Below are 20,965 nucleotides of genomic sequence, written 5' to 3' on the forward strand. Positions count from 1 at the left end.
ACAGAGATATTTTTTTTGGAGAGAATAGGAAGGAAGGAAGGAAGGAAGGAAGGAAGGAAGGAAGGAGGGAAGGAAGGAAGGAAGGGAGGAAAGAAAGAATCAGGTTAATAAACTTTAAAATGTTGTAACTAGTATTAGGCCAGTTAACCCAAAATAATACCATGGATTAATTAAATTCCAATTCTTCTTAAGTTTCCTAGAATTAAAAAAATAAAATTCAAGTAATATAAAAAGAGGCTTGAGAGTTCAAGTATAGATCATTGCTGCCCAATAGAAATATGAGACATAGAGGTAATTTTAGATTTTCTAATAGTAGCGACATTAAAATAGGGGAAAACAGGAGAAATTAATTTTAATAATATATTTTATTTAACCAAACATATCCAAAATATTATCATTTTTGTTGGAATCAAGGCAAGATATAAAGGGCCTGATGTGGGATGCTGGCAATGAGAATGGAATTTGGTAGGTCCAAGTGATAGAGGCAAAATAAGCAGAAGTTGATAATTATTTGAATGGAGAACAAGAAGAGTATGTGATGGTTTCAAACCCAACCAGGTTCTTGGTTGACAACTGGTAAATGATGCTAACCATTCACTGAGGCAGGGAACACAGATCGGGGGCAGGCAGGGCAAGAAATAATTATTTACTTTAAAAAAATGGGTTTGCGGGAACTCCCTGGCAGTCCAGCGGTTAGGACTTAGCGCTTACACTGCCGAGGGCCCAGGTTCAATCCCTGGTAGGGAAACTAAGAGCTCACAAGCCACGCGGTGTGGTCAAAAAAAAAAAAAAAAAAAAAGTGGTACCTATCGGTATATTATGAGGGAAGTTTTTGTTTTTGTTTTTTAATTTTTTAAATTCATTTATTTATTTATATTTTGGCTGCGTTGGGTCTTCGTTGCTGTGCGCGGGCTTTCTCTCGTTGCGGCGAGCGGGGGCTACTCCTCGCCACGGTGCGCGGGCTTCTCATCGCAGTTGCTTCTCCTGTTGCAGAGCACGGGCTCTAGGCGCGCGGGCCTCAGTAGTTGTGGCTCGCAGGCTCCAGAGCGCAGGCTCAGTAGTTGTGGCACACGGGCCTAGTTGCTCCGCAGCATGTGGGATCTTCCCGGGCCAGGGCTCGAACCCGTGTCCCCTGCATTGGTAGGGAGATTCTTAACCACTGAGCCACCAGGGAAGCCCCTATGAGGGAAGTTTTTAAGATGGAAGAGACTTGAGAATGTTTTAAGCAAGGAACCATTAAAATTATGCACTTGACTATTTTAAAAGATGTAAATGATATACTGTTAACTGAAATGAACTCATGTTTGGAAAAAAGTTTGTGTGTGTGTGTGTGTTTGTGTATACACATAGATAATATTCTGGAAGGACAGACAACAAAGTATTAACCACGTTTATCTCTGAGTAGGTACAGTAAGTTTTTAATTTTCATTCTTTTTCTTGATCTGTATTTTTATTATGACGACTATCATTTTGTGATATTTAAAAAAGGCAATAAGCTGTCAACTTCATATTCAGAGAGTCCCCCCTCTTCCATTTACTATGGTCCTGAAAGTGTGCTGAAAACAGACTTTCCTCCAATTTGATAGAATATAGTATAAAAGTCTTAATCCTGATTTTCCCAGGTACTGCTATCCTTGAAGGGGAAGAAACTTCACAGATATCCTGGCTGGAGTGGAAGTTGGCTACTGTCTCAGCCAGCCAGCCAATGGGCCCTGGGAACTCCAGGCATCTCTCCTTTCCATGGGTGGGCCACCTCTCCCCAGACCTTTCTTTTGGGGCCACAGCAGATGAGTAGACCATCCCCAAATCTGAAAGTTGGTTAGCAAGACTGAAAAGTACCCAAAGCAAGGGTGGGGAAACAACACATAGTATAACACAGATCTCAAAGGCAGGTCGGTCCCATCCTCTCCCTTGGCAGTGGCAAATAACCGGCAAACACACCATGTAATAGCTGAAGTCATCTTTTACCTGTGTGAAAAATCACCATTAAAAAGCTGCATGAAAGTGTCAATTCAAAATGGTGAAGGTACAAGTTGTATGAATTGAAAGAATGCACATTAGTGATCATCACTATTTTACTTTTCTTTCACTGTTTTCCTCTTCTCTTTTTCTCTCTCTTTTTCCTTCTTTTTATTGTCTATGCCAAAGTTAGTTTGTTCTTACATAAGCAGTAAGTTGCGGTATTAGTAATGAGTAGTAGTTTTGGGAGATCTTCTTCTTCACAAGATAGAGATTCTAGCTGCCCTTGGGCATTTGATGATCCAAGACAGAGACAAAGAATAAATAGGGAGAATTCTACTATCTTTTCTTCTAGGGAAAAAAACAGAATATGGCCTCAATATGTCAATTAACCTGATCGTGGTGATGATTTTACAAAGTATGTCAAATACTCATACACATATCAATCATCATGCTGTGCAATGTAAATATATACAATTTTATTTGTCAATTATACTTCAATAGAGCTGGGGGGAAAAAAAGAAGTGCCTGCTTCAGCAGCACATACACTAAAACTGGAACTTCTCTGGATACAGAGAGGATTAGCACAGCTCCTGTGCAAAGATGACACGCAAATTTGTGAGGTGGTCCATATGTTTTAAATAAATCATGCTAGGAGAGGGTATGGAGAAAAGGGAACGCTCTTGCACTGTTGGTGGGAATGCAAATTGATATAGCCACTATGGAGAACAGTATGGAGGTTCCTTAAAAAACTAAAAATAGAATTACCATATGATCCAGCAATCCCACTATTGGGCATATACCCTGAAAAAAACCATAATTCAAAAAGAGTCATGTACCAAAATGTTCATTGCAGCTCTATTTACAATAGCCAGGACATGGAAGCAACCTAAGTGTCCATCAACAGATGAATGGATAAAGAAGATGTGGCACATATATACAATGGAATATTACTCAGCCATAAAAAGAAACGAAACTGAGTTATTTGTAGTGAGGTGGATGGACCTAGAGACTGTCATACAGAGTGAAGTAAGTCAGAAAGAGAAAAACAAATACCGTATGCTAACACATATATATGGAATCTAAAAAAAAAAAAAAAGGTCATGAAGAACCTAGGGTCAAGGTGGGAATAAAGACACAGACCTACTAGAGAATGGACTTGAGGACACAGGGAGGGGGAAGGGTAAGCTGGGACAAAGTGAGAGAGTGGCATGGACATATATACACTATCAAACGTAAAATAGATCGCTAGTGGGAAGCAGCCACATAGCACAGGGAGATCAGCTCGGTGGTTTGTGACCACCTAGAGGGGTGGGATAGGGAGGGTGGGAGGGAGGGAGACGCAAGAGGGAAGAGATATGGGAACATATGTATATGTATAACTGATTCACTTTGTTATAAAGCAGAAACTAACACACCATTGTAAAGCAATTATACTCCAATAAAGATGTTAAAAAATAAATAAATAAATAAATAAATAAAGCGATGTAATGTACAGCATGGTGACTATAGTTGACAATATTGTATATTTGAAAGCTGCTAAGAGAGTAGATCTTAAAAGTTCTCATCACAAGAAAAAAATGTGTAACTATGTATGGTGATGGATGTTAACTAGATTTACTGTGGCAATCATTTCACAATACATACAAATACTGAATCATTACGTTGGACACCTGAAACTAATATAATGTTACATGTCAGTTATACCTCAATAAAAAATAAATAGTCTCATAAAGTTAAAACCCAGAGCATAAAGCTGATCTCAGAGATTCAGTCTCCACCCACGTAATCAAAATTGTAACTCACTCCCAAGTCCTGCTTTTCTCATTCACATCTGCCCGTTCACAAGCAAATCACACACCTACTAAGTCAGGACCCACTGCGAAAGGGAAATGAAGGTCCTGCCTCAAGTTAGGAACAAGAGTCAGCATGAACTGGGCTCCGGCCCTAACTCTGCCACCTCCCCAGTGAGTGACTGAACTTTCCTAAACTCCAGTTTCCTCAGCCAGCAAGTGAAAAGAAGACTAGGTCCCACCTCAGAGTGGTGAGGACTATTAGGTAACACATTCAAACTCTCAGCACAGTACTTGGCACCTTAACTACCAGCTCTCATTAAATGATGGCCTTTAGACATACTTATATAATTACTCCTAATAAGGAAGTAAACATTGAGTCACACCAATGACTTTTATTTAAGACTATTTGTGAGGTTGATGTGGAAGAAGGGTTGGTGAAGACGTGTGGGTAGCTCTTCAAATATCTCTCTTTACATTTTCAAGAATTACTTTATTCTATTAAAATACCTTTTATCCTTTTTTTTCCCATAAAAGGGCAACAGAGCAGATCACACTCTGAAAAGCAGCTGGAGTATGATGCAAGCTGTCTCGGGGAGCAGCTGAATCAACCACCCACTTGAGTCACTCAGCATCTGCAGACTCTTTACAGCTACCACTCCTGGGCCTGGTGAATTGGGGCTCAAAAAACACAGTAGCATCAGTAGTCATGGTGTGGAAACAAAGTACTATTTGGGCCCCTTTTCAGACAGGGCGGGCAGGTACGCTTCTCCACGCTCTTCCTTCCTAGAGCTCCTTCTTTCCTCCACTTTCTTGCAAGACCTCATTTCCAGTGCCCGGCATTCTCTCTCATTTCTCTCCTTTCTGCTCTCAGGTCCCTGAAAAAGAAGGGTCAGAAAAGGGTAGATATGCCGACAGCTGACAACATTCCACATTTTTCCAAATTATCAGAAGTGAAGAAAACCCTAATCATTTAGCAGACTTTCACATCTTAGTTTCTAGTAATAAATTAGCATAATAAGCCTAAGGGTGTTGCTAAAGGTTTACTTATAAATAAAGGAATAGGGGGCCTTGGGCATCAGCAGGTGGTCTATGGAGGAAACTCAACCTGCACACTACTCTGCCTCTAATGTACAGAGGGATGTGATTCCATGGCACAGTAAAATTAATAGTCTTCTGGTGCTTTTTGAAAAGGAATGTGGCAAGAGAATCATACACGGAATGATTCTAACCTCCTTATGTTCACTCCCTTAAATTACATTAATAGTAGGGTTTGCACTAAGTTTTCAGGTGAGGACTGGGTAAAGAAGAAAGTGTCAAGGAATGACATTCAACCACACAACATTCTCCAACAGGTTGCGCAGGGGTCTACATTCAGTGACTGAATGAACACACACTGTTGTTCTAGGATGGGGAGATTCGGCACTAACTAGAGAGACCCTACTTCCTAGATTCTACACCTAGGCAGAGGGAGACAATCAATCAATAAGCCTAAAAGGAAACAAGAAAATGAAAGGTAGTGATAAGTGCAATGATACCTATAAATAGGGTGATATGATAGGGAACGGGGATGCGGGGTGCTTCTTTGGTTTCCATGGTGAAAGTGACTTTCAAAGGAATTACTGACAAAAGAATGGTGTTGATAAATGTGGTGGTATCTATTTACACTTCAATTTTTTAAATAAACAAATAAGACCATTACTCCTCCCCTCCTCCATTCCAGTGAACTGGAGACACTGGAGAACCCCTGAGTATCTATGAGGTGAACATATGCAGTGGTGAGTAACAGTCAGATGGGCAAGGTCATGACTCGGCCCTCCAGGGTGAGTTATGGCGATGTCTGGTTACTGTGGTGGTGTTAGCTACTGTACATTGTTAAACTGTTTTCATACCTAGATTATTTCATTTCTGTCTATAATGGTCCGTTAGTCAAAATCAGAAAGCAAAACAAATGATGAAGCTGAGATGCAAGTTAAGAGGAGCTTAAAAATTGTACTAGCTCTGTAAATGTGCCTCCAGATTATTTTCATTAGCTCCAGTGCTTGTATTAAATCCATCAGTCTGATCATAATTCATATTTAGCAGCCATGAATGTCTCTAATCCTTATAAAAACAGTATGAAAAAGGAAATATAGTGATGATTATTTGCAGTTTGGCTTTTCCCTTATTGAGAACCAAGACTATCCAAAAATTGCTCATAAATAACGACCTGAAATATTTTTTCTTATCTCATCACTTAGAAACAAAATGTGAAAAATTATCAAAATAAGCCAGTTGAGTTTTTCAATGTCAAAATGAAAAAATTTAATGTTGTTTGTCATGAGCAGGTCACAAAAGCAGTTCCTGGCTCTTCTTGATGCTAAAGGATGTAAAATTTAAATCTATGTATTAGTATACATTTGGCCCCCAAATAAAAGGCAATATATATTATTTTTTAAATTGCTGAAAAATCACACTTTTTAATGTAGTTAGCTTTAGAAAAGTGTATCAATTGTTAAATAGAAAAAAGTTTTAAAGTATGCAATGTTCCAAATTTTTTATTTTGCATTAAGATAAACTTTATAATATACTGTTTAAAGACTGATATAAAATAAAATACTTAATTTAAAATTATTTATCATGTTTATTTATCATATAATATGAAAAAAATTTTAATGATTTTGTAAATTCCTAGCAGGTTTCTAGCTATAATACAGTTGTCCCTTGGTATCCGCAAAGGGATTGGTTCCAGGACCGCCCACAGGTACCAAAATCCATGGATGCTCAAGTTCATGGGTGCAGAACCCAAAGACACAAAGGGCCGACTGTACATAACTATGAAAAGAATTCTTGGGTCAAAAAAGTTGAAAATGCTGCCTTGGTTATTTTGGTACTCAAAAGGAAGAACTTGAGAAATGAATGAAACAAACATTTTTATATTTTAAGGATAATGTAATGAACACCTCTTTAAATAAGAAAACTGATTTCACATTTACACCCTTATGTAAATATGTAATATGAATGTTTTTCTGAAGCCATCAGAATCAACAAAGAATTGTTCAGATTAAAATTTTTTTCAAAATATATTTATACTCTCCCTTGTTCCAGAAAGAATTTAAAGCAGGTCAGTCCCCTAATGAATATAATTAATGATTTCAACACGTAGTTTTGAAACAGGAATTTTTTCACGCCAGTTTTATTCCTGCCAAAAGTTCATAATGTGAATCTAATCATGAAGAAATATCAGATGAACTCAAACTGAGCTTCATTCTAAAAAATAACTGACCTGTACTCTTCAGATGCCAGTCCCATGAAAAAGACCAAGGCATTGCTCCAGAAATAAAATACCTTAAAGGGAAATAAAAATCGGTTGCAATGCATGATCTGGAATCTCGTTCTAAAAAATATTATTGGAACAACTGACAAAATATGAATAAGGTCAATAGATTGGATATAAAAGTTTTGTATTGGTGTTAATTTCCTGAGTTTAATTATTGTACTGCATTTATGTCCTTGTGCCCTTGTTTGGGGGTGGAAAGGAGAGAGAGGGTATAGGAAAATGTGATAATATATTCACGTTTAGAGGAAGTCTAGACGAAGGGTGTAGTTTTGTACTATTCTTGCAACCTTGCTCTAAGTCTGAAACCATATCTTTAAAAAACAGTACAAAGAAGAGACAAAACAAAAACTCTTAATAAGGTTTAGATAGAGTAAGTGACAGCTGTTCACTACTCTTCCTTCCTTATTCCTTTTATGATCCAGTAGAGAGAGCAGCTTACTGAAGGGGAACCGTAGATACACAAGGTCACTGTGACAAAAGTGAGGTGCCACCTGTGAGGCAAAGATGCACAGGGACAATCCCAACAGCCATCACTGCTAGGCAGAAAGCACCGCACTCAGGTGGACAGTTAGGTAGGAAGCGCCTGAGTGTCTTCCCCTGGCCATTCACAAGGCACAGCTCAAGACCCAGGTGGCAATACGCCTAGGTTTACTTATTTGCTCTGCCTACGACATGGCAGAAACATATCATTATTCTTGTTTTGCAAAATAAAATCAAAACCAAAGACCCCCACACACACACAAAAAAGTATTTTGCTCAAGGCCACTCAGTGAGCACATTGCAGAGTTGAAAAACTACCCCCCAATTAATTGGGTCTCTAGTTTATTACTTTACGTATCAAGTTTGGCATCATCAGTGGCATTTCAATTCTTTCCCCCGTTTTGTGCCTTTGTCTCCCTTGGGCTTCACTTAGACTCTGACGAGGCCACTGTGAATGCCTGGACTGCTCCTCTGGTCCTGGATACTCACACCACCGTGTCCAGAGAGTTCCTTCTGTGTGCTTTTTAAAAGTACAGGGGAACACAACACCATCACAAACTATTTACTACCAGATTAAATATGAGAGAACAAGAGCAGTAGGGGCAGTTTTTTCTTCTTCAGATAGTAAAAGGAGAACGAATCACAATTATTTATAACAAGGGTGATGAAAACAGAGGACCTTGGTAACAAAAACATTCCACATGTGCTCCTTTAGGAATCCTTCCTACACCACATGTCTTCAATAATAATAATTTTAAAATTTTATGTACACCTGGGCTATCTAAAACTGAGTGCCATTTTTCAAAGATCTCAACACGAAGCTGTAAATGAAGAAGTTAGATTTGTTCTCCTCAAACTAGGGAGGGATGAATCCTTTGGGTTTCCTTTTCTAAAATGGTTTAAATATTCAATAATTCTGTTACGTACCGAAGAGACAGAGCGTTTGGTTCTAAAGCAGAGTTGCTGTTCAAAGGACTCTGAAAATGCCTGAATTTTGGAATGGGATCTTATTTTTGATTCCAGTGGCTCCTTGAATGACCCATCCCCTGAGCATTTTCTGTAATCCCGCATGTGAGTATGGCATTGAAATCCCTGGTCCTCATAAGAATGCCGTCTAGGATGGCTGTCAGATGACATCATGCTGGGAAGCATAGGAAACTGGGAATACAGAATTTAAAAATTTACAATATAAAGAGACTGCACAATATTAGCACAGAGACAGAATGTCCATAAATTACTAACCAAACAAATCTCACGTTGAACTGAAATTTTATCTTCTTGATCAGTAGGAGCTTTCTCCTGCAATGAGGCAGTGGGGTCAATTGGTCAAAACATTAAGTAGAACATCCCAAGATTAGCTATGTTGCTCCTCTATCATTAGGGTGGTATAATAAAGTGTTCCAGCCTTAAATTGACATGTAAAGATAAATTTCAAAATGATCAAAATAAATTTTTAATGAAGCCATAAACATTTAAGAAATAATACAAAGGCAAATATTTGTGTGATTTCTGTATGGAGAAGGAATTTCTAAGCAAAAGAGCAATGGAAGAAGTCATAGGGAAAAAATTAATTTAACTACATAAAAATAAAGCTAATGTGCATAAAAAACAACATATAATATGGTAGACAAGAAAAACTTAAAATATTTGCTGCATGTTTAATAAATATTCTGAAAATAAGGATATTTCACATAATACACACAAACATAGAGGTCATGTACTACAATGACATCAGTGTTAAAATCACAATTGGAAAATGATGAAAAAAAGATAGTTCAGATAAACCAAACTTCTTGAAAGAATTGTGACACTTGCTCCGTTAATTTGTCTCACTCCCCAACCCACTCCACTCCAGCTTTTTCACTCACACTTTTTCTTTTTTTTTTGGTTTTTGTTTTTGTTTTTTAAAAGGTATATTTAGTTCCTGTGCAAACTTTGCTGTAGCAGAGAATGCTGCAATGATACACATTTTGGATGTGTATGAATGTATCTGTAAAAGTGAAACAGGTAGGTTAATAAAGAATAAGTGCATTTTAAATTATGATATGTATTGTCAAATTATTCTCCAAAGAGGTGATACAAATTAATATTCCAAACCATGAGTGTGCCTGTTTCCCCACTTTCCAACAAATAGGAAGAGTGAGATAGTATTATTGTTTTAATATGTATTTTTCTTATAATGAATGATGCTGTATAAACTTCATATGATAGAAATTGATGGAGACTTTAGGATTTCTTGGCATCTCATGTGTTACAGAGGATTAGACCCATTTCACAAGCGTGTGGGCAAAGGGGCCCATACTCTGGGCTCCAAGATACCTGGGTTTGGAGTTTGAGATGAGGTCCCATTGATGGAGCACCTACTATGTGCAGACACACTTGCCCCTCACAGCAAGCAGAAACTTGCCCTTCCACAGTGCTATTATTTATCTGAGAAAAGTTGATTAAATGGCTTTTCTAAAGCTACATGACTGATAAAGGGAAGAGCTAGGATTGCAATCCAAGTCAGTTGTAACCACGCTCTGTGCTCTTTCTGCGTCCTGGCATTACTAACTGCTAACTTGGAGCAACAAGGCCAGCAGATCTGAAATCAGAAAACCCAGGTATGTCAATCTGCTACTCACTAGCTGTGCGACCTTGGGTAAATGATAACCTCTTTAGGGGTGAGGGAGGTCCTCAGGTTTCTCAAAGAATTTGTCAAAAAGCTGGAGTTGTTACCTTCAAGTCCTTCCAGGCCTCAGTCTGTAGTACCTTGTAATATGGCAAAAAATAGCTGTTAGCAGTTGCCTTATGTATTGAGGTGCTCCTATGTTGGGTGCATATATATTTATAATTGTTATATCTTCTTCTTGGATTGATCCCTTGATCATTATGTAATGTCCTTCCCTGTCTCTTGTAACATTCTTTATTTGAAAGGGTATTTTATCTGATATGAGTATAGCTACTCCAGCTTTCTTTTGGTTTCCATTTGCATGGAATATCTTTTTCCATCCCCTCTCTTTCAGTCTGTATGTGTCCCTAGGTCTAAGTGGGTCTCCTGTAGACAGCATATATATGGGTCTTGTTTTTGTATCCATTCAGCAAGCCTGTGTCTTTTGGTTGGAGCATTTAATCCACTCACGTTTAAGGTAATTATCGATATGTATGTTCCTATGACCATTTTCTTAATTGTTTTGGGTTTGTTTTTGTAGATCCTTTTCTTCTCTTGTGTTTCCCACTTAGAGAAGTTCCTTTAGCATTTGTTGTAGAGCTGGTTTAGTGGTGCTGAATTCTCTTAGCTTTTGATTGTCTGTAAAGCTTTTGATTTCTCCATCAAACCTGAATGAGATCCTTGCCGGGTAGAGTAATCTTGGTTGTAAGTTCTTCCCTTTCATCACTTTAAGTATATCATGCCACTCCCTTCTGGCTTGTAGAGTTTCTGCTGAGAAATCAGCTGTTAACCTTATGGGAGTTCCCTTGTATGTTATTTGTTGTTTTTCCCTTGCTGCTTTCAATAATTTTTCTTTGTCTTTAATTTTTGTCAATTTGATTACTATGTGTCTTGGCGTGTTTCTCCTTGGGTTTATCCTGTATGGGACTCGCTGTGCTTCCTGGACTTGGGTGGCTATTTCCTTTCCCATGTTAGGGAAGTTTTCGACTATAATCTCTTCAAATATTTTCTCTGGTCCTTTCTCTCTCTCTTCTCCTTCTGCGACCCCTATAATGCGAATGTTATTGTGTTTAATGTTGTCCCAGAGGTCTCTTAGGCTGTCTTCATTTCTTTTCACTCTTTTTTCTTTATTCTGTTCTGCAGCAGTGAATTCCACCAATCTGTCTTCCAGGTCACTTATCCGTTCTTCTGCCTCAGTTATTCTGCTATTGATTCCTTCTAGTGTAGTTTTCATTTCAGTTATTGTATTGTTCATCTCTGTTTGTTTGTTCTTTAATTCTTCTAGGTCTTTGTTAAATATTTCTTGCATCTTCTCGATCTTTGCCTCCATTCTTTTTCCGAGGTCCTGGATCATCTTCACTATCATTATTCTGAATTCTTTTTCTGGAAGGTTGCCTATCTCCACTTCATTTAGTTGTTTTCCTGGGGTTTTATCTTGTTCCTTCATCTAGTACATAGCCCTCTGCCTTTTCATCTTGTCTATCTTTCTGTGAATGTGGTTTTTGTTCCACAGGCTGCAGGATTGTAGTTCTTCTTGCTTCTGCTGTCTGCCCCCTGGTGGATGAGGCTATCTCACACTTTTTCATCTAACACTAATGTTAGTCAGGATATTGGTCTCCATGTTGCCAAATTCTGGGCACTTAATGGTCGTTAGTCACTCCGTAGCATTCAACTCAGTTGCCTATTGAACCCTTCTGGTAACAGTCTTTCCCTTGCCTTCTACCACTGCACCCTCTTGGTTTCCCTTTGATCTTTCTGCCACTGTGTTTTAGACATTTTTGCTCACTTCTCCCTTCTAACTACTCATAACTGTTGGAGTCCCCTGACACTCTAAACTAGTCCTCCTTCCCTTCCTTTGCTTTCTTACTTTACACTGTCTCCCTCAATGTCTCACCCCCAGGCTTCAATTTCCATCTATAACCTAGTTTGTGATTTATTTGTTAGCCCAGACCTCTCTTCTGAGCTTCTTCCCACTGAACTTCTCCTCTTGGTATCCCATAGGCACCCCACCTGACTTGTCCAAATTTGAACTCATCATCTCTCCTTCCCAAGCCTGCTTCTCAAGTGTCCCAGAACTCAGAAACCGGCACCACCATTTGCCCGGTTACTTGGACCAGTAACTCAGAAGCCCCCCTCCACATCCAATTGCCAAGTCAGCAGATTCCACCTCTTAAATGTCTCTCAAAACCATCTACTTTTTTCCGGCACCACTGTTACTACCCTAATCCAAGTCATCATTACCTTTCACCCAGATTCCAGCAGCAGGCTCGTAGTAGTGGATATCCTGCATTCACCCTTACTCACTTTATTTCACTCTTCCCACAGCAGCCAGCATAGTTAAAACAACATCAAACTCATACCTTATCACATTTCATTTTACGCCTCATCTTGCACCACCCTCACCTCTTCAGTGACATAGCCTCACTGGTCTTCTGTCAGTTCCTCCAGCTCACCTGCTCCTGCCCAGCACAGGCACTTTCACAAGTGGTCCTCTCTGGCTGTGACCCCGCCCACAACCCCATCGCTTCACCTCATCCCTGGCTAATCACCCTTCAGTCACCGTGGAAACTGCATTTCCCCAGAAAGCCTTTCCTACCACCCCAATTGGTTCAGGCCCCTGAACCACCATTAGATGCTCTCCTGAGATCTCACACTTCTTCATGACACTTATCACAACTGTCATCAATAATTTGGTTAATTTTGTTACACATCTCTCTTCTCCATTAGACTGTATGCTCCTTCATGTCAGGGGCTACATTTCATTCTCTGCTAGAATCTCAGTATGCAGCACTTTGCCTTCTTCATAGCATGAGTTCATTACATATATATTGAATGAATAAATGTATAAAGAATGTATAAGAATGTATAAATAAATGTATAAAGAAAAAGAAATACCAAACATAAAAATTGTTTATGCTTATTAGTAGTCAAAAATTATGTTAAATGATGTCACATACAATTTTGCCTTCCAAGTTAGCAAAAAAAATTTTTAATAATACTAACACTAGTAAGAGTGCTGGGGGATAGGCACTGTCATTCCTTGCTGGTAGGACTATAAATGGATACAGCTTTCCTAGAAAGCTGTTGGCAGTATGAGTGAGTCAAAAGGCTTAAAATAATTTCCCTCCTTGGGTCCATCCATCGCACATTATTATGGGCTGATTTGTGTCGTACCTCCCCCCAACACCCACCCCGCTAAATTCATATGTTGAAGCCCTACTCAGAATGTGGCTTGTAGCTCAGAATGTGACTGTATTTTGGATAGGGTCTTTAAAGATTAAGTTAAAATGAGGCCATTAGGGTGGCCCTAATCCAATCTGACTAATGTTCTTACAAGAAGAGGGAATTTAGAGACACTAGGGATATACTCACGCAGAGGAAAGACCATGTGAGGACACAGCGAGAAGGTGCCATCTATCAATACAAGCCAAGGAGAGAGGCCTCAGAAGAAACCAAACCTGCTGACACCTTGATCTTGGACTTCCAGCCTCCAGAGCTATGAGGAAATAAATGGCTGTTGTTTAAGCCACCCAGACTGTGGTATTTTGTTATGGCAGCCTGAGCAAACTAATACACATATATAGAAACTTACTCTCAAACAATAATCAGAAATATGGTTAAAGATTTATAAAGTTGGGGCTTCCCTGGTGGCGCAGTGGTTAAGAATCCGCCTGCCAATGCAGGAGACACAGGTTCGAGCCTTGGTCCGGGAGGATTCCCACATGCCGCAGAACAACTAAGTCCGTGCACCACAACTACTGAGCCTGTGCTCTACAGCCCGCATGCCACAACTACTGAAGCCCACGCGCCTAGAGCCCATGCTCTGCAACAAGAGAAGCCACCGCAATGAGAAGCCCGCACACCGCAACGAAGAGTAGCCCCTGCTCGCTGCAACTAGAGAAAGCCTGCGTGCAGCAACGAAGACCCAATGCAGCCAAAAATAAATTAATTAAATAAAATAAATTTTTAAAAAAAGATTTATAAAGTTGCTAAGATACATGAGGTAAGTATGTATAAATTAGTCCATTTACTGTAGGTCAGACATGGTACTTGGTGCTATGGATAAACTGGGGAGCAAAACAGAGTGTCCCCTTCTTAGAACTTATGTCTGCAATGGCGATAAATAAATGGGCATATGCTTACATCCTTGGCCAAATGCTATTAAGGGAATGTTCAAGGTGCAATAACAGGGTATAGCAGAGTAAAACCACATATATTTGGATGGGTGTTGAGGTGACTGGGAGGGTCAGGGGAGACTTCTGTGAAGGTGTGACAATTAAGCTACAATCTGAAGGATGAGCGGGGTTAATTAGGAAACAGAGAACGCTTGTCCACCTGAGGATGAGACCATACATGCAGAAGCCCTGCCACAGAAGGAGCTTGCTGGCGTAGAAGGAAGAGAAGTCTGGTAAGGCCAGGGAGTGCCTGAGAGGAGAGGGGAGGGCTGGGATGGGTAAGCTGTGGGGACATCATAAGATGGGCAATCTTAAAACATACCCAACTGTGATCAAAGCCTTTGTCTGCGATCTGGGGTTGTTTTCTTCCTACTCCATTTTAGTATTTTTCATGTTTTCTACAGTGATCATGTATTATATTATCAGGAAAGAAATAATACTTGAACATTTGAGACTGGGACACAGAAGGACAAATATTACATAAGGTATCTGAAATGGTCGAGCTGATAGAAGCAAGGAATAGAATGGTGGTTGCCAAGGGCTGGGAGGAGGGGGATATGGGGAGTTGCTAATCAATGGGTATAAAATTTCAGTTATGCAAAATAAGTTCTAGAGATTTGCTGCACAACATTGTGCCTAAAGATGACAATACTGCATTGTACACTTAAAGATCTGCCAAAGACGGTGGAGCTCATGTTACATGTTCTCACCACACTAAGATTTGAAAAATAAAACTTAAAAATGTGAGACTGGCATTTCCTGATAGAGGTCCAAACTCATTAAAGTTCACCTATCTCTCCAACTCCTACCTTTCCCTCAGTAGTGAAATCAGGCCGCAAGAAGACTTCCTGTGCCACAGGGTCAAACACTTTCCCCAGCGACGGGGTCTGTTTTGTGCAGGTTACCATTACACATTTATTTGCTGAGTCAGTAAACAGAGTTGAATCAATAAAAGCGTATTACCAATACAAGATCAGCTCAGACAAAATAAAATAGAAAATTAACTAAAATGTAGTTCAGCACATTTTAAAAAGTTTTGGCCTGCTTATTGTGAATAAAAATGCTAGTTTGTGAGCACGTTTAGGACAATATTGTTTCCAAGGGCATCCAAGGAAATGATGTGGTCTTAACTTCATAATTTTCACAATACTTAACAGAGTGCCTTGTGCTTAAAGGGACTTAGTAAATGCTTACTTAATGGAATATTTTATTTATGTTGCCTACATAATACTTAGCTCTATACCTTGATTATAGTGAATACTTGATAAATGCTGATGAACAATAAATAAATGAATGAAAAGATAAAAAAAAAAAAAAAAAATGTGAGACTGGGAGTGAAATGCAGATGTTTGTACAAATGTCCTCTTCCATTGAGAGACCTGAAAAAAATGCAAGGGTTTCCATCACAATATAAATAAACACTTAATATCTCCTTATAGCAGATGACATTTCCAGTTAGTCTCTTTTGGTGTGGGACCTTGTGAGAAACAAGCTTAAAAGAGCTCTCTAATTGGTTACAGGGAGAAAGCTCCCACTTTTAAAAATGTTTACTTACTAAGCAAGCTCTACTTTTGGAATTTTATATCCCCTTCTAATGTAATTTCACTCACAAAGACTTGAATCAACGCCCTAAATAGCTGACTTTTTCAAGGTCTGGACTTGTCACCTCCATGGTCATGGACCAATCTTATGGATCTATCTCACATGCTGTGAAGCAGGCTCTAGCACGTGGAATGGGATCCCCACGCTCCGAGCTCAGCACCTGGACTCCCCAGCTCTCAGGCTACATAGCCTGCAGCAGGCATGGATTTTCTGAGCAATAACTACCCAGTGCCCTGACTCTCACTAGAAAACAGTGTTCTGAAAAACAATGCTGTTTCCTACTGTGGTCTCAGAAAAGCATTTCTGTCAAAAAAAAATCCTATGCACTCTCTAACCCCAAGCCATAGGTCCTCACTTTAAAAAAAAAAAAAAGTTATGTAACATCTTCACTTCAAGAGCTTAACTACTTGATGTTTTTTATTCTGGGTTTAATTGCAATCACCCTTCAATTGTACACCTCCTGCCCTCTGAGTAAATGCAAGCACCTGAGCCACCCATCAACAGCAAGATGAGAAACAAGAGGGAGAAAGATCCAGGTGTTGAGACAGTAAGACCCATGTTGAATCTTAGTGCACCGTGTGTGTCAGGGACTCTGGGGACCATGCGCTTATCTCTAACCTCAGAACAAATCCTACAAGGGAGTCATTCTTCCCCTTTTACAGATGAAGCAAATGAATCTTAGTTTGGCTAAGTGACTTGCCTATGACATGTGACTAGTGACTTTACGGGAGAGGTAAAGTGCCATGCCTAAGCATAAGACATATCTTCCTTGGCTGAATAATCCCAAACTTCTGTCTTCAGCAGCAGCAACAACTTCATTCTATTTCTATGTGAAACTTCCTGTAAACGTGACTTCTAATAATGTACCAGTTGTAACAGAATTCGATTACGAAAGTAATAATAATTTGTAGGTCTTTAGGAATTAGTCTAAAAGAATTTTATGTGAGGAATATTTTATAATGTAGACTAATTGCCTATCAACAGAGCCAAGAGGGTTATAAATTAGTCAACTAGCTATATATGGTAACAGCATCAGGAAAAAAAAAGATTCAAGTGTTCAACTGGTGAAACGGTAGGTCAGTACCATCCACTGGGCATCCTTTAGGGAAACTAAAAGACATTTTAAACTCTGACACATAAGAAGGAGGAGGAGGAGGACGGAGAGGGGAAGGTGCGGGGGAGGAGAGGAGGAGGAGGAGAAGAAGTACTTATTAGGTACCAGGCACTGTCCTAAGCACGCTGTATACATTACTCACTGGATCTTAACAACACCCATATGACGTATGTACTATTATCATCAATTCCATTTACATAGAGGGAATCTCAGACAGAGAGAGGTTAGGTAACTTGCTCAGAGTTATGCTGCCAGTAGTAGGCGCTGGGAGGCTACCTCCAGAGCCCTCACTCTTACCCACTCCACTCTGCTGCCTTCCCAGCAACTCCTCTATGTCAGCATCTAGTAGAAGAGAGGAAACAAGTCCATGGAAGTTTATGATAAAAGCTCCTCTGTAGAAACATCCCTGATGCCTGAAATTCTATTCGTAGTTTCATTTCTTTGGATTAAGGCATTGTCTCCTCTTAAAATTAAATACAAATTTAATCTGAAAAACAAGGAACCACTGTTAGTCATGAAACTTTAGGGCATCCCCTCTCTCTTCGGGTTCGAGAAATCCTCTAAGGGGGCCATGCCCCACCCCATCCCTGTAGTGAGCAACTACAGGAGAACCACCGCTGCAGTGAGATACTACAAGGACGAGAGTGTGTAGCTACCCTTGGGCCAATCAGGGATAAAAATTAAAATTAGATATATCTTCTGCAGCTTTAAATTGAGAATATGATGACAGAATATAAAATTGGTTAAAGGTGATTATTTTTTAAAATTTTTTTAACATCTTTATTGGAGTATAATTGCTTTACAGTGTTGTGTTAGTTTCTGCTCTATAACAAAATGAATCAGCTATATCCATACATATATCCCCATATCCCCTCCCTCTTGCATCTCTTTTATATTTAAAAAAAAATCCCTTGTGTGCAGATAGGCAGAGGTTTATTTTGTACCCCTCAAATGATATGATGTAGACCAGCACATGTGCTTATGTGAGCATCAAAGAAGCACTGAGAAAGTCCATGTAGAGTTAGCAAAGCCCCAGGTCAGGGAACTCAGTTCCTCCTTGAAGAGATCTTTCATTCAGCATAATCCTCCCTTCCACCAGGCCCTAACTGTATAGAACAGTGTTAAGAAAACCATGTTAAGCTGAAGGAGAAGATGACTAAAAAGTCGAATAGACTATTTAAAATTCACTTTCAATGAGTAGAATAAATAAGGGATATGGAGATTGTTCTACTTCAAGTCTGTATTCATGTGACGATGCAGGGAGAAGGTAGATTAGTTCTGCCTTCATATGAGAGAGTGATAAGAGAGACTTCATATTACTTACCTTATTTTTTATCACCAAGCACCTCAGGAGAGTAAAGTTAGATATTTTAATTTGCTTTAAATCAGCAGTCACAGATTATAATGAGTCTTGTCAAAAAGTAGTGTTCTCTGAGAAGGACCAAGTTTTACCCCTTGTCTACCTCATTCTTCCTGCCAAATTTGTGTCTTCCTCTAGATTAGAAGTGCCACAAGAACAAACACCATATGTCTTCTTTTTCCCTGTAATCCTATTGTGCCTTGCACGACGCCTGGCACACAGTAGGTGTTCTATAAATATGTTTAATGATTTAATGCTCCATCACTATGGTTTTGCAAGAATCATGAGGCTGAAGAGCCATATTAGAAACCACATTCAAATAGGAAAGAAGGGGAAAATTCTTCTCTTCCTTTGCATGCAATACTGATGGATGTAGGTTACTAATAGGTTGCAAGAGGGAAGAGCCTTAGAGTGGAGCAGTGGGGAGAGAAGGAAAAAGATAAGGCTAAAAGTAAGCTCTTTTTTTTTTAAGGTCTTTTATTGAGCTCAAAGCAAAACAGAAAACTTCAAAACCTAATTTTTCTCATATCTCTAAAGTAAGAAAAATTTGAGCGCATCTTAGAGTTAGGAAAAGTTAAGTATCCAACTACAGATTCACTTCACAAATACATGGCATTGTGTGAATAGAGATGAAGAATCAGACCCCCCATTTTCTAGGTCTCTGCCCACATCACCCAAGGTTCCCTGATCTGTGATCTGTGATTTGTGTTTTCTCAACTCAGTCAGGTTGTCATGTTTATCCCATGCTTTGTCTCCTTAGATAAACACATGCTTTCTGCATGTTAGTCTGATAATTATGGAATTCATTGTCAACTCAGAGAATCTAAACAGGTTAATTCAGGCAAATGTCCAAAGCCAGTACGAGCAGGAAAAGATATATGGACCCCACTGAGAAACGTTATACAAAACAAATTTTGCTATTCCCGAAGAGTTTAAGGCAAACAATATTACAACCTATAAGTGCATTCTTGAAATAGGGTAGATTTTCCCAGTTTTTAAAGTCTAACAGATACTAAAATTCAAATGAGAGTGTGATAAGCAGGTGTTTACTTTACAACAGAATCATGGAAAGCTAGAGCTAGAAGGGTTCTTGGAGATCAACCAATGCAACCTCTCTCCTTTTTTACTTAAAGAACCTGAAGTTCAATGAGGTGTTGAAATGCGCCCTTTGTGCCTGATTACGCATTTGGTAAGAGATCTATTTTCAAATATTTGTGTCTCAAAGAGGTCTTATTCCTCAAACTTGCTGATCATTGGGAGTAAAAGATTGCCTTACAAGTTTTAATATACTTCACATGCGTTATGCTTCTGGGCACTCCGGAGCTAAAAATAAAATAACATTACCCCAAAACTTATTTGGTTCTGGAGTTAGCAGTAGCAGGGGGTTGGGGAAATATTCTCTGGTAGCTGGAATTCTAAGTGACATGTGTACCCGCTGCTGAGTCTACACCTGGTCAGGCCCACCCACTCCCCTCTTGGGAGCTTTCCTGCTCCCCTGACACGGGGTGCTCTGCCTAGCCATGGAAGAATAGTGCTGAGGGTGGTAGAATGTTGGCTTTGTCTCCCATCAGGAAACCAAATGAGAACCAGCAGAAAGAGTGTATCAAATTTATCAGAGGTAGTGATTTACTATGTGGAATCCCCAATTCCTTAGATGTCACCAAATAGTGGAGCTATTTTCAGTACTTCAAAAAGACTACTGGAAATCAAACAGTGATCCACAACAATGCTACACAGACTATAACATCAGGTTTCTTTCCTTTGGCTTGAATTATATTACCACCCAATAGGATTATGCCAGGCTTATCAGGAGCTCTGAATAGCGGTTAAATATATCTTAGGTTGCTAAAAACGAAGGAATCATTACTTAATAGATGGAAATCAGGTCCCTTGGAGGACAAGACAAAATGAGTATAAAAAAAGGTTTGGAAGTACTCATTTTCAACCAAAGAAAACTTTATACCAAAGGACTCTCAAAAAGATCTAAGAGAAATCCCCTTCCCCTAGTCTAGCTCTCCCCCGGTTCCGTCATAATAACTCACTGGACAGGGCAGGGAGGTTTTCCTGTAACTGGAGTCTTGTGATCCACGGCGGTCCCGGAGTCCTCTCTCATCCTCCTCTATCCAGCTGTGACCCCAGAAGCTGCTCATCCATTTGGCAAAAGACACATCATCATCATCATCATCTTTGTGCTCCATGTAAAGGTGATTCAAAATATCGAAGGCCTGCTCCTAAATCTGGCAGAGAGAAATATTACCCAACAGGGCTGACTTGATGAAACCCAGGATCTCCCTCAAAAGACAAAACGAAACTGATGTTTTCAAATGGCCTCTGATAATGGAATCCTTAAAGGAGAAAGATTTACTAAACAACCACTTCACCATCAGGCAGCCTCTGGTAATGTCTATTTATAAATTGTGCAGCCCACATTCCCCTCCCCTCCCCCTGTCTTTTTAAATTGAGATGCTTTTTAATCCTTCCATTGCTGGGGCTTGTGCCTGGCAGCCTAAGGG

General features: G+C 39.5%; 1 protein-coding gene and 1 pseudogene across 1 annotated transcript; one reads left to right on the forward strand and one right to left on the reverse strand.

Moving 5' to 3' along the window:
- The first annotated feature begins 2,483 nt into the window (after window positions 1-2,483).
- LOC132365681 (U6 spliceosomal RNA) lies at window positions 2,484-2,597 on the forward strand (annotated as a pseudogene).
- Window positions 2,598-4,168: 1,571 nt separating this feature from the next.
- LNP1 (leukemia NUP98 fusion partner 1) lies at window positions 4,169-20,746 on the reverse strand. The gene is made up of 3 exons (XM_059922199.1): window positions 20,495-20,746; window positions 8,479-8,709; window positions 4,169-4,630 (listed from the first exon to the last, which is right to left on the reverse strand). The coding sequence occupies exons 1-3, from the start codon at window positions 20,648-20,650 to the stop codon at window positions 4,481-4,483; spliced, it is 537 nt and encodes a 178-aa protein (XP_059778182.1). The 5' UTR covers window positions 20,651-20,746; the 3' UTR covers window positions 4,169-4,480.
- Window positions 20,747-20,965: the final 219 nt, after the last annotated feature.

The sequence above is a fragment of the Balaenoptera ricei genome, chromosome 4 (assembly GCF_028023285.1).
Source record: "Balaenoptera ricei isolate mBalRic1 chromosome 4, mBalRic1.hap2, whole genome shotgun sequence".
In the NCBI taxonomy this organism is placed as follows: Eukaryota; Metazoa; Chordata; class Mammalia; order Artiodactyla; family Balaenopteridae; genus Balaenoptera; species Balaenoptera ricei.

Coding starts and splice junctions, on each gene's coding strand:
- LNP1 (XM_059922199.1), bottom strand. CDS start 20,650: ATGGAGCACAAAGATGATGATGATGATGATGTGTCTTTTGCCAAATGG. Junction 8,710..20,494: donor AAACCTCCCTGCCCTGTCCA/GTGAGTTATTAT, acceptor CTGTATTCCCAG/TTTCCTATGCTTCCCAGCAT. Junction 4,631..8,478: donor CCAAACGCTCTGTCTCTTCG/GTACGTAACAGA, acceptor CTTCTTTTTCAG/GGACCTGAGAGCAGAAAGGA.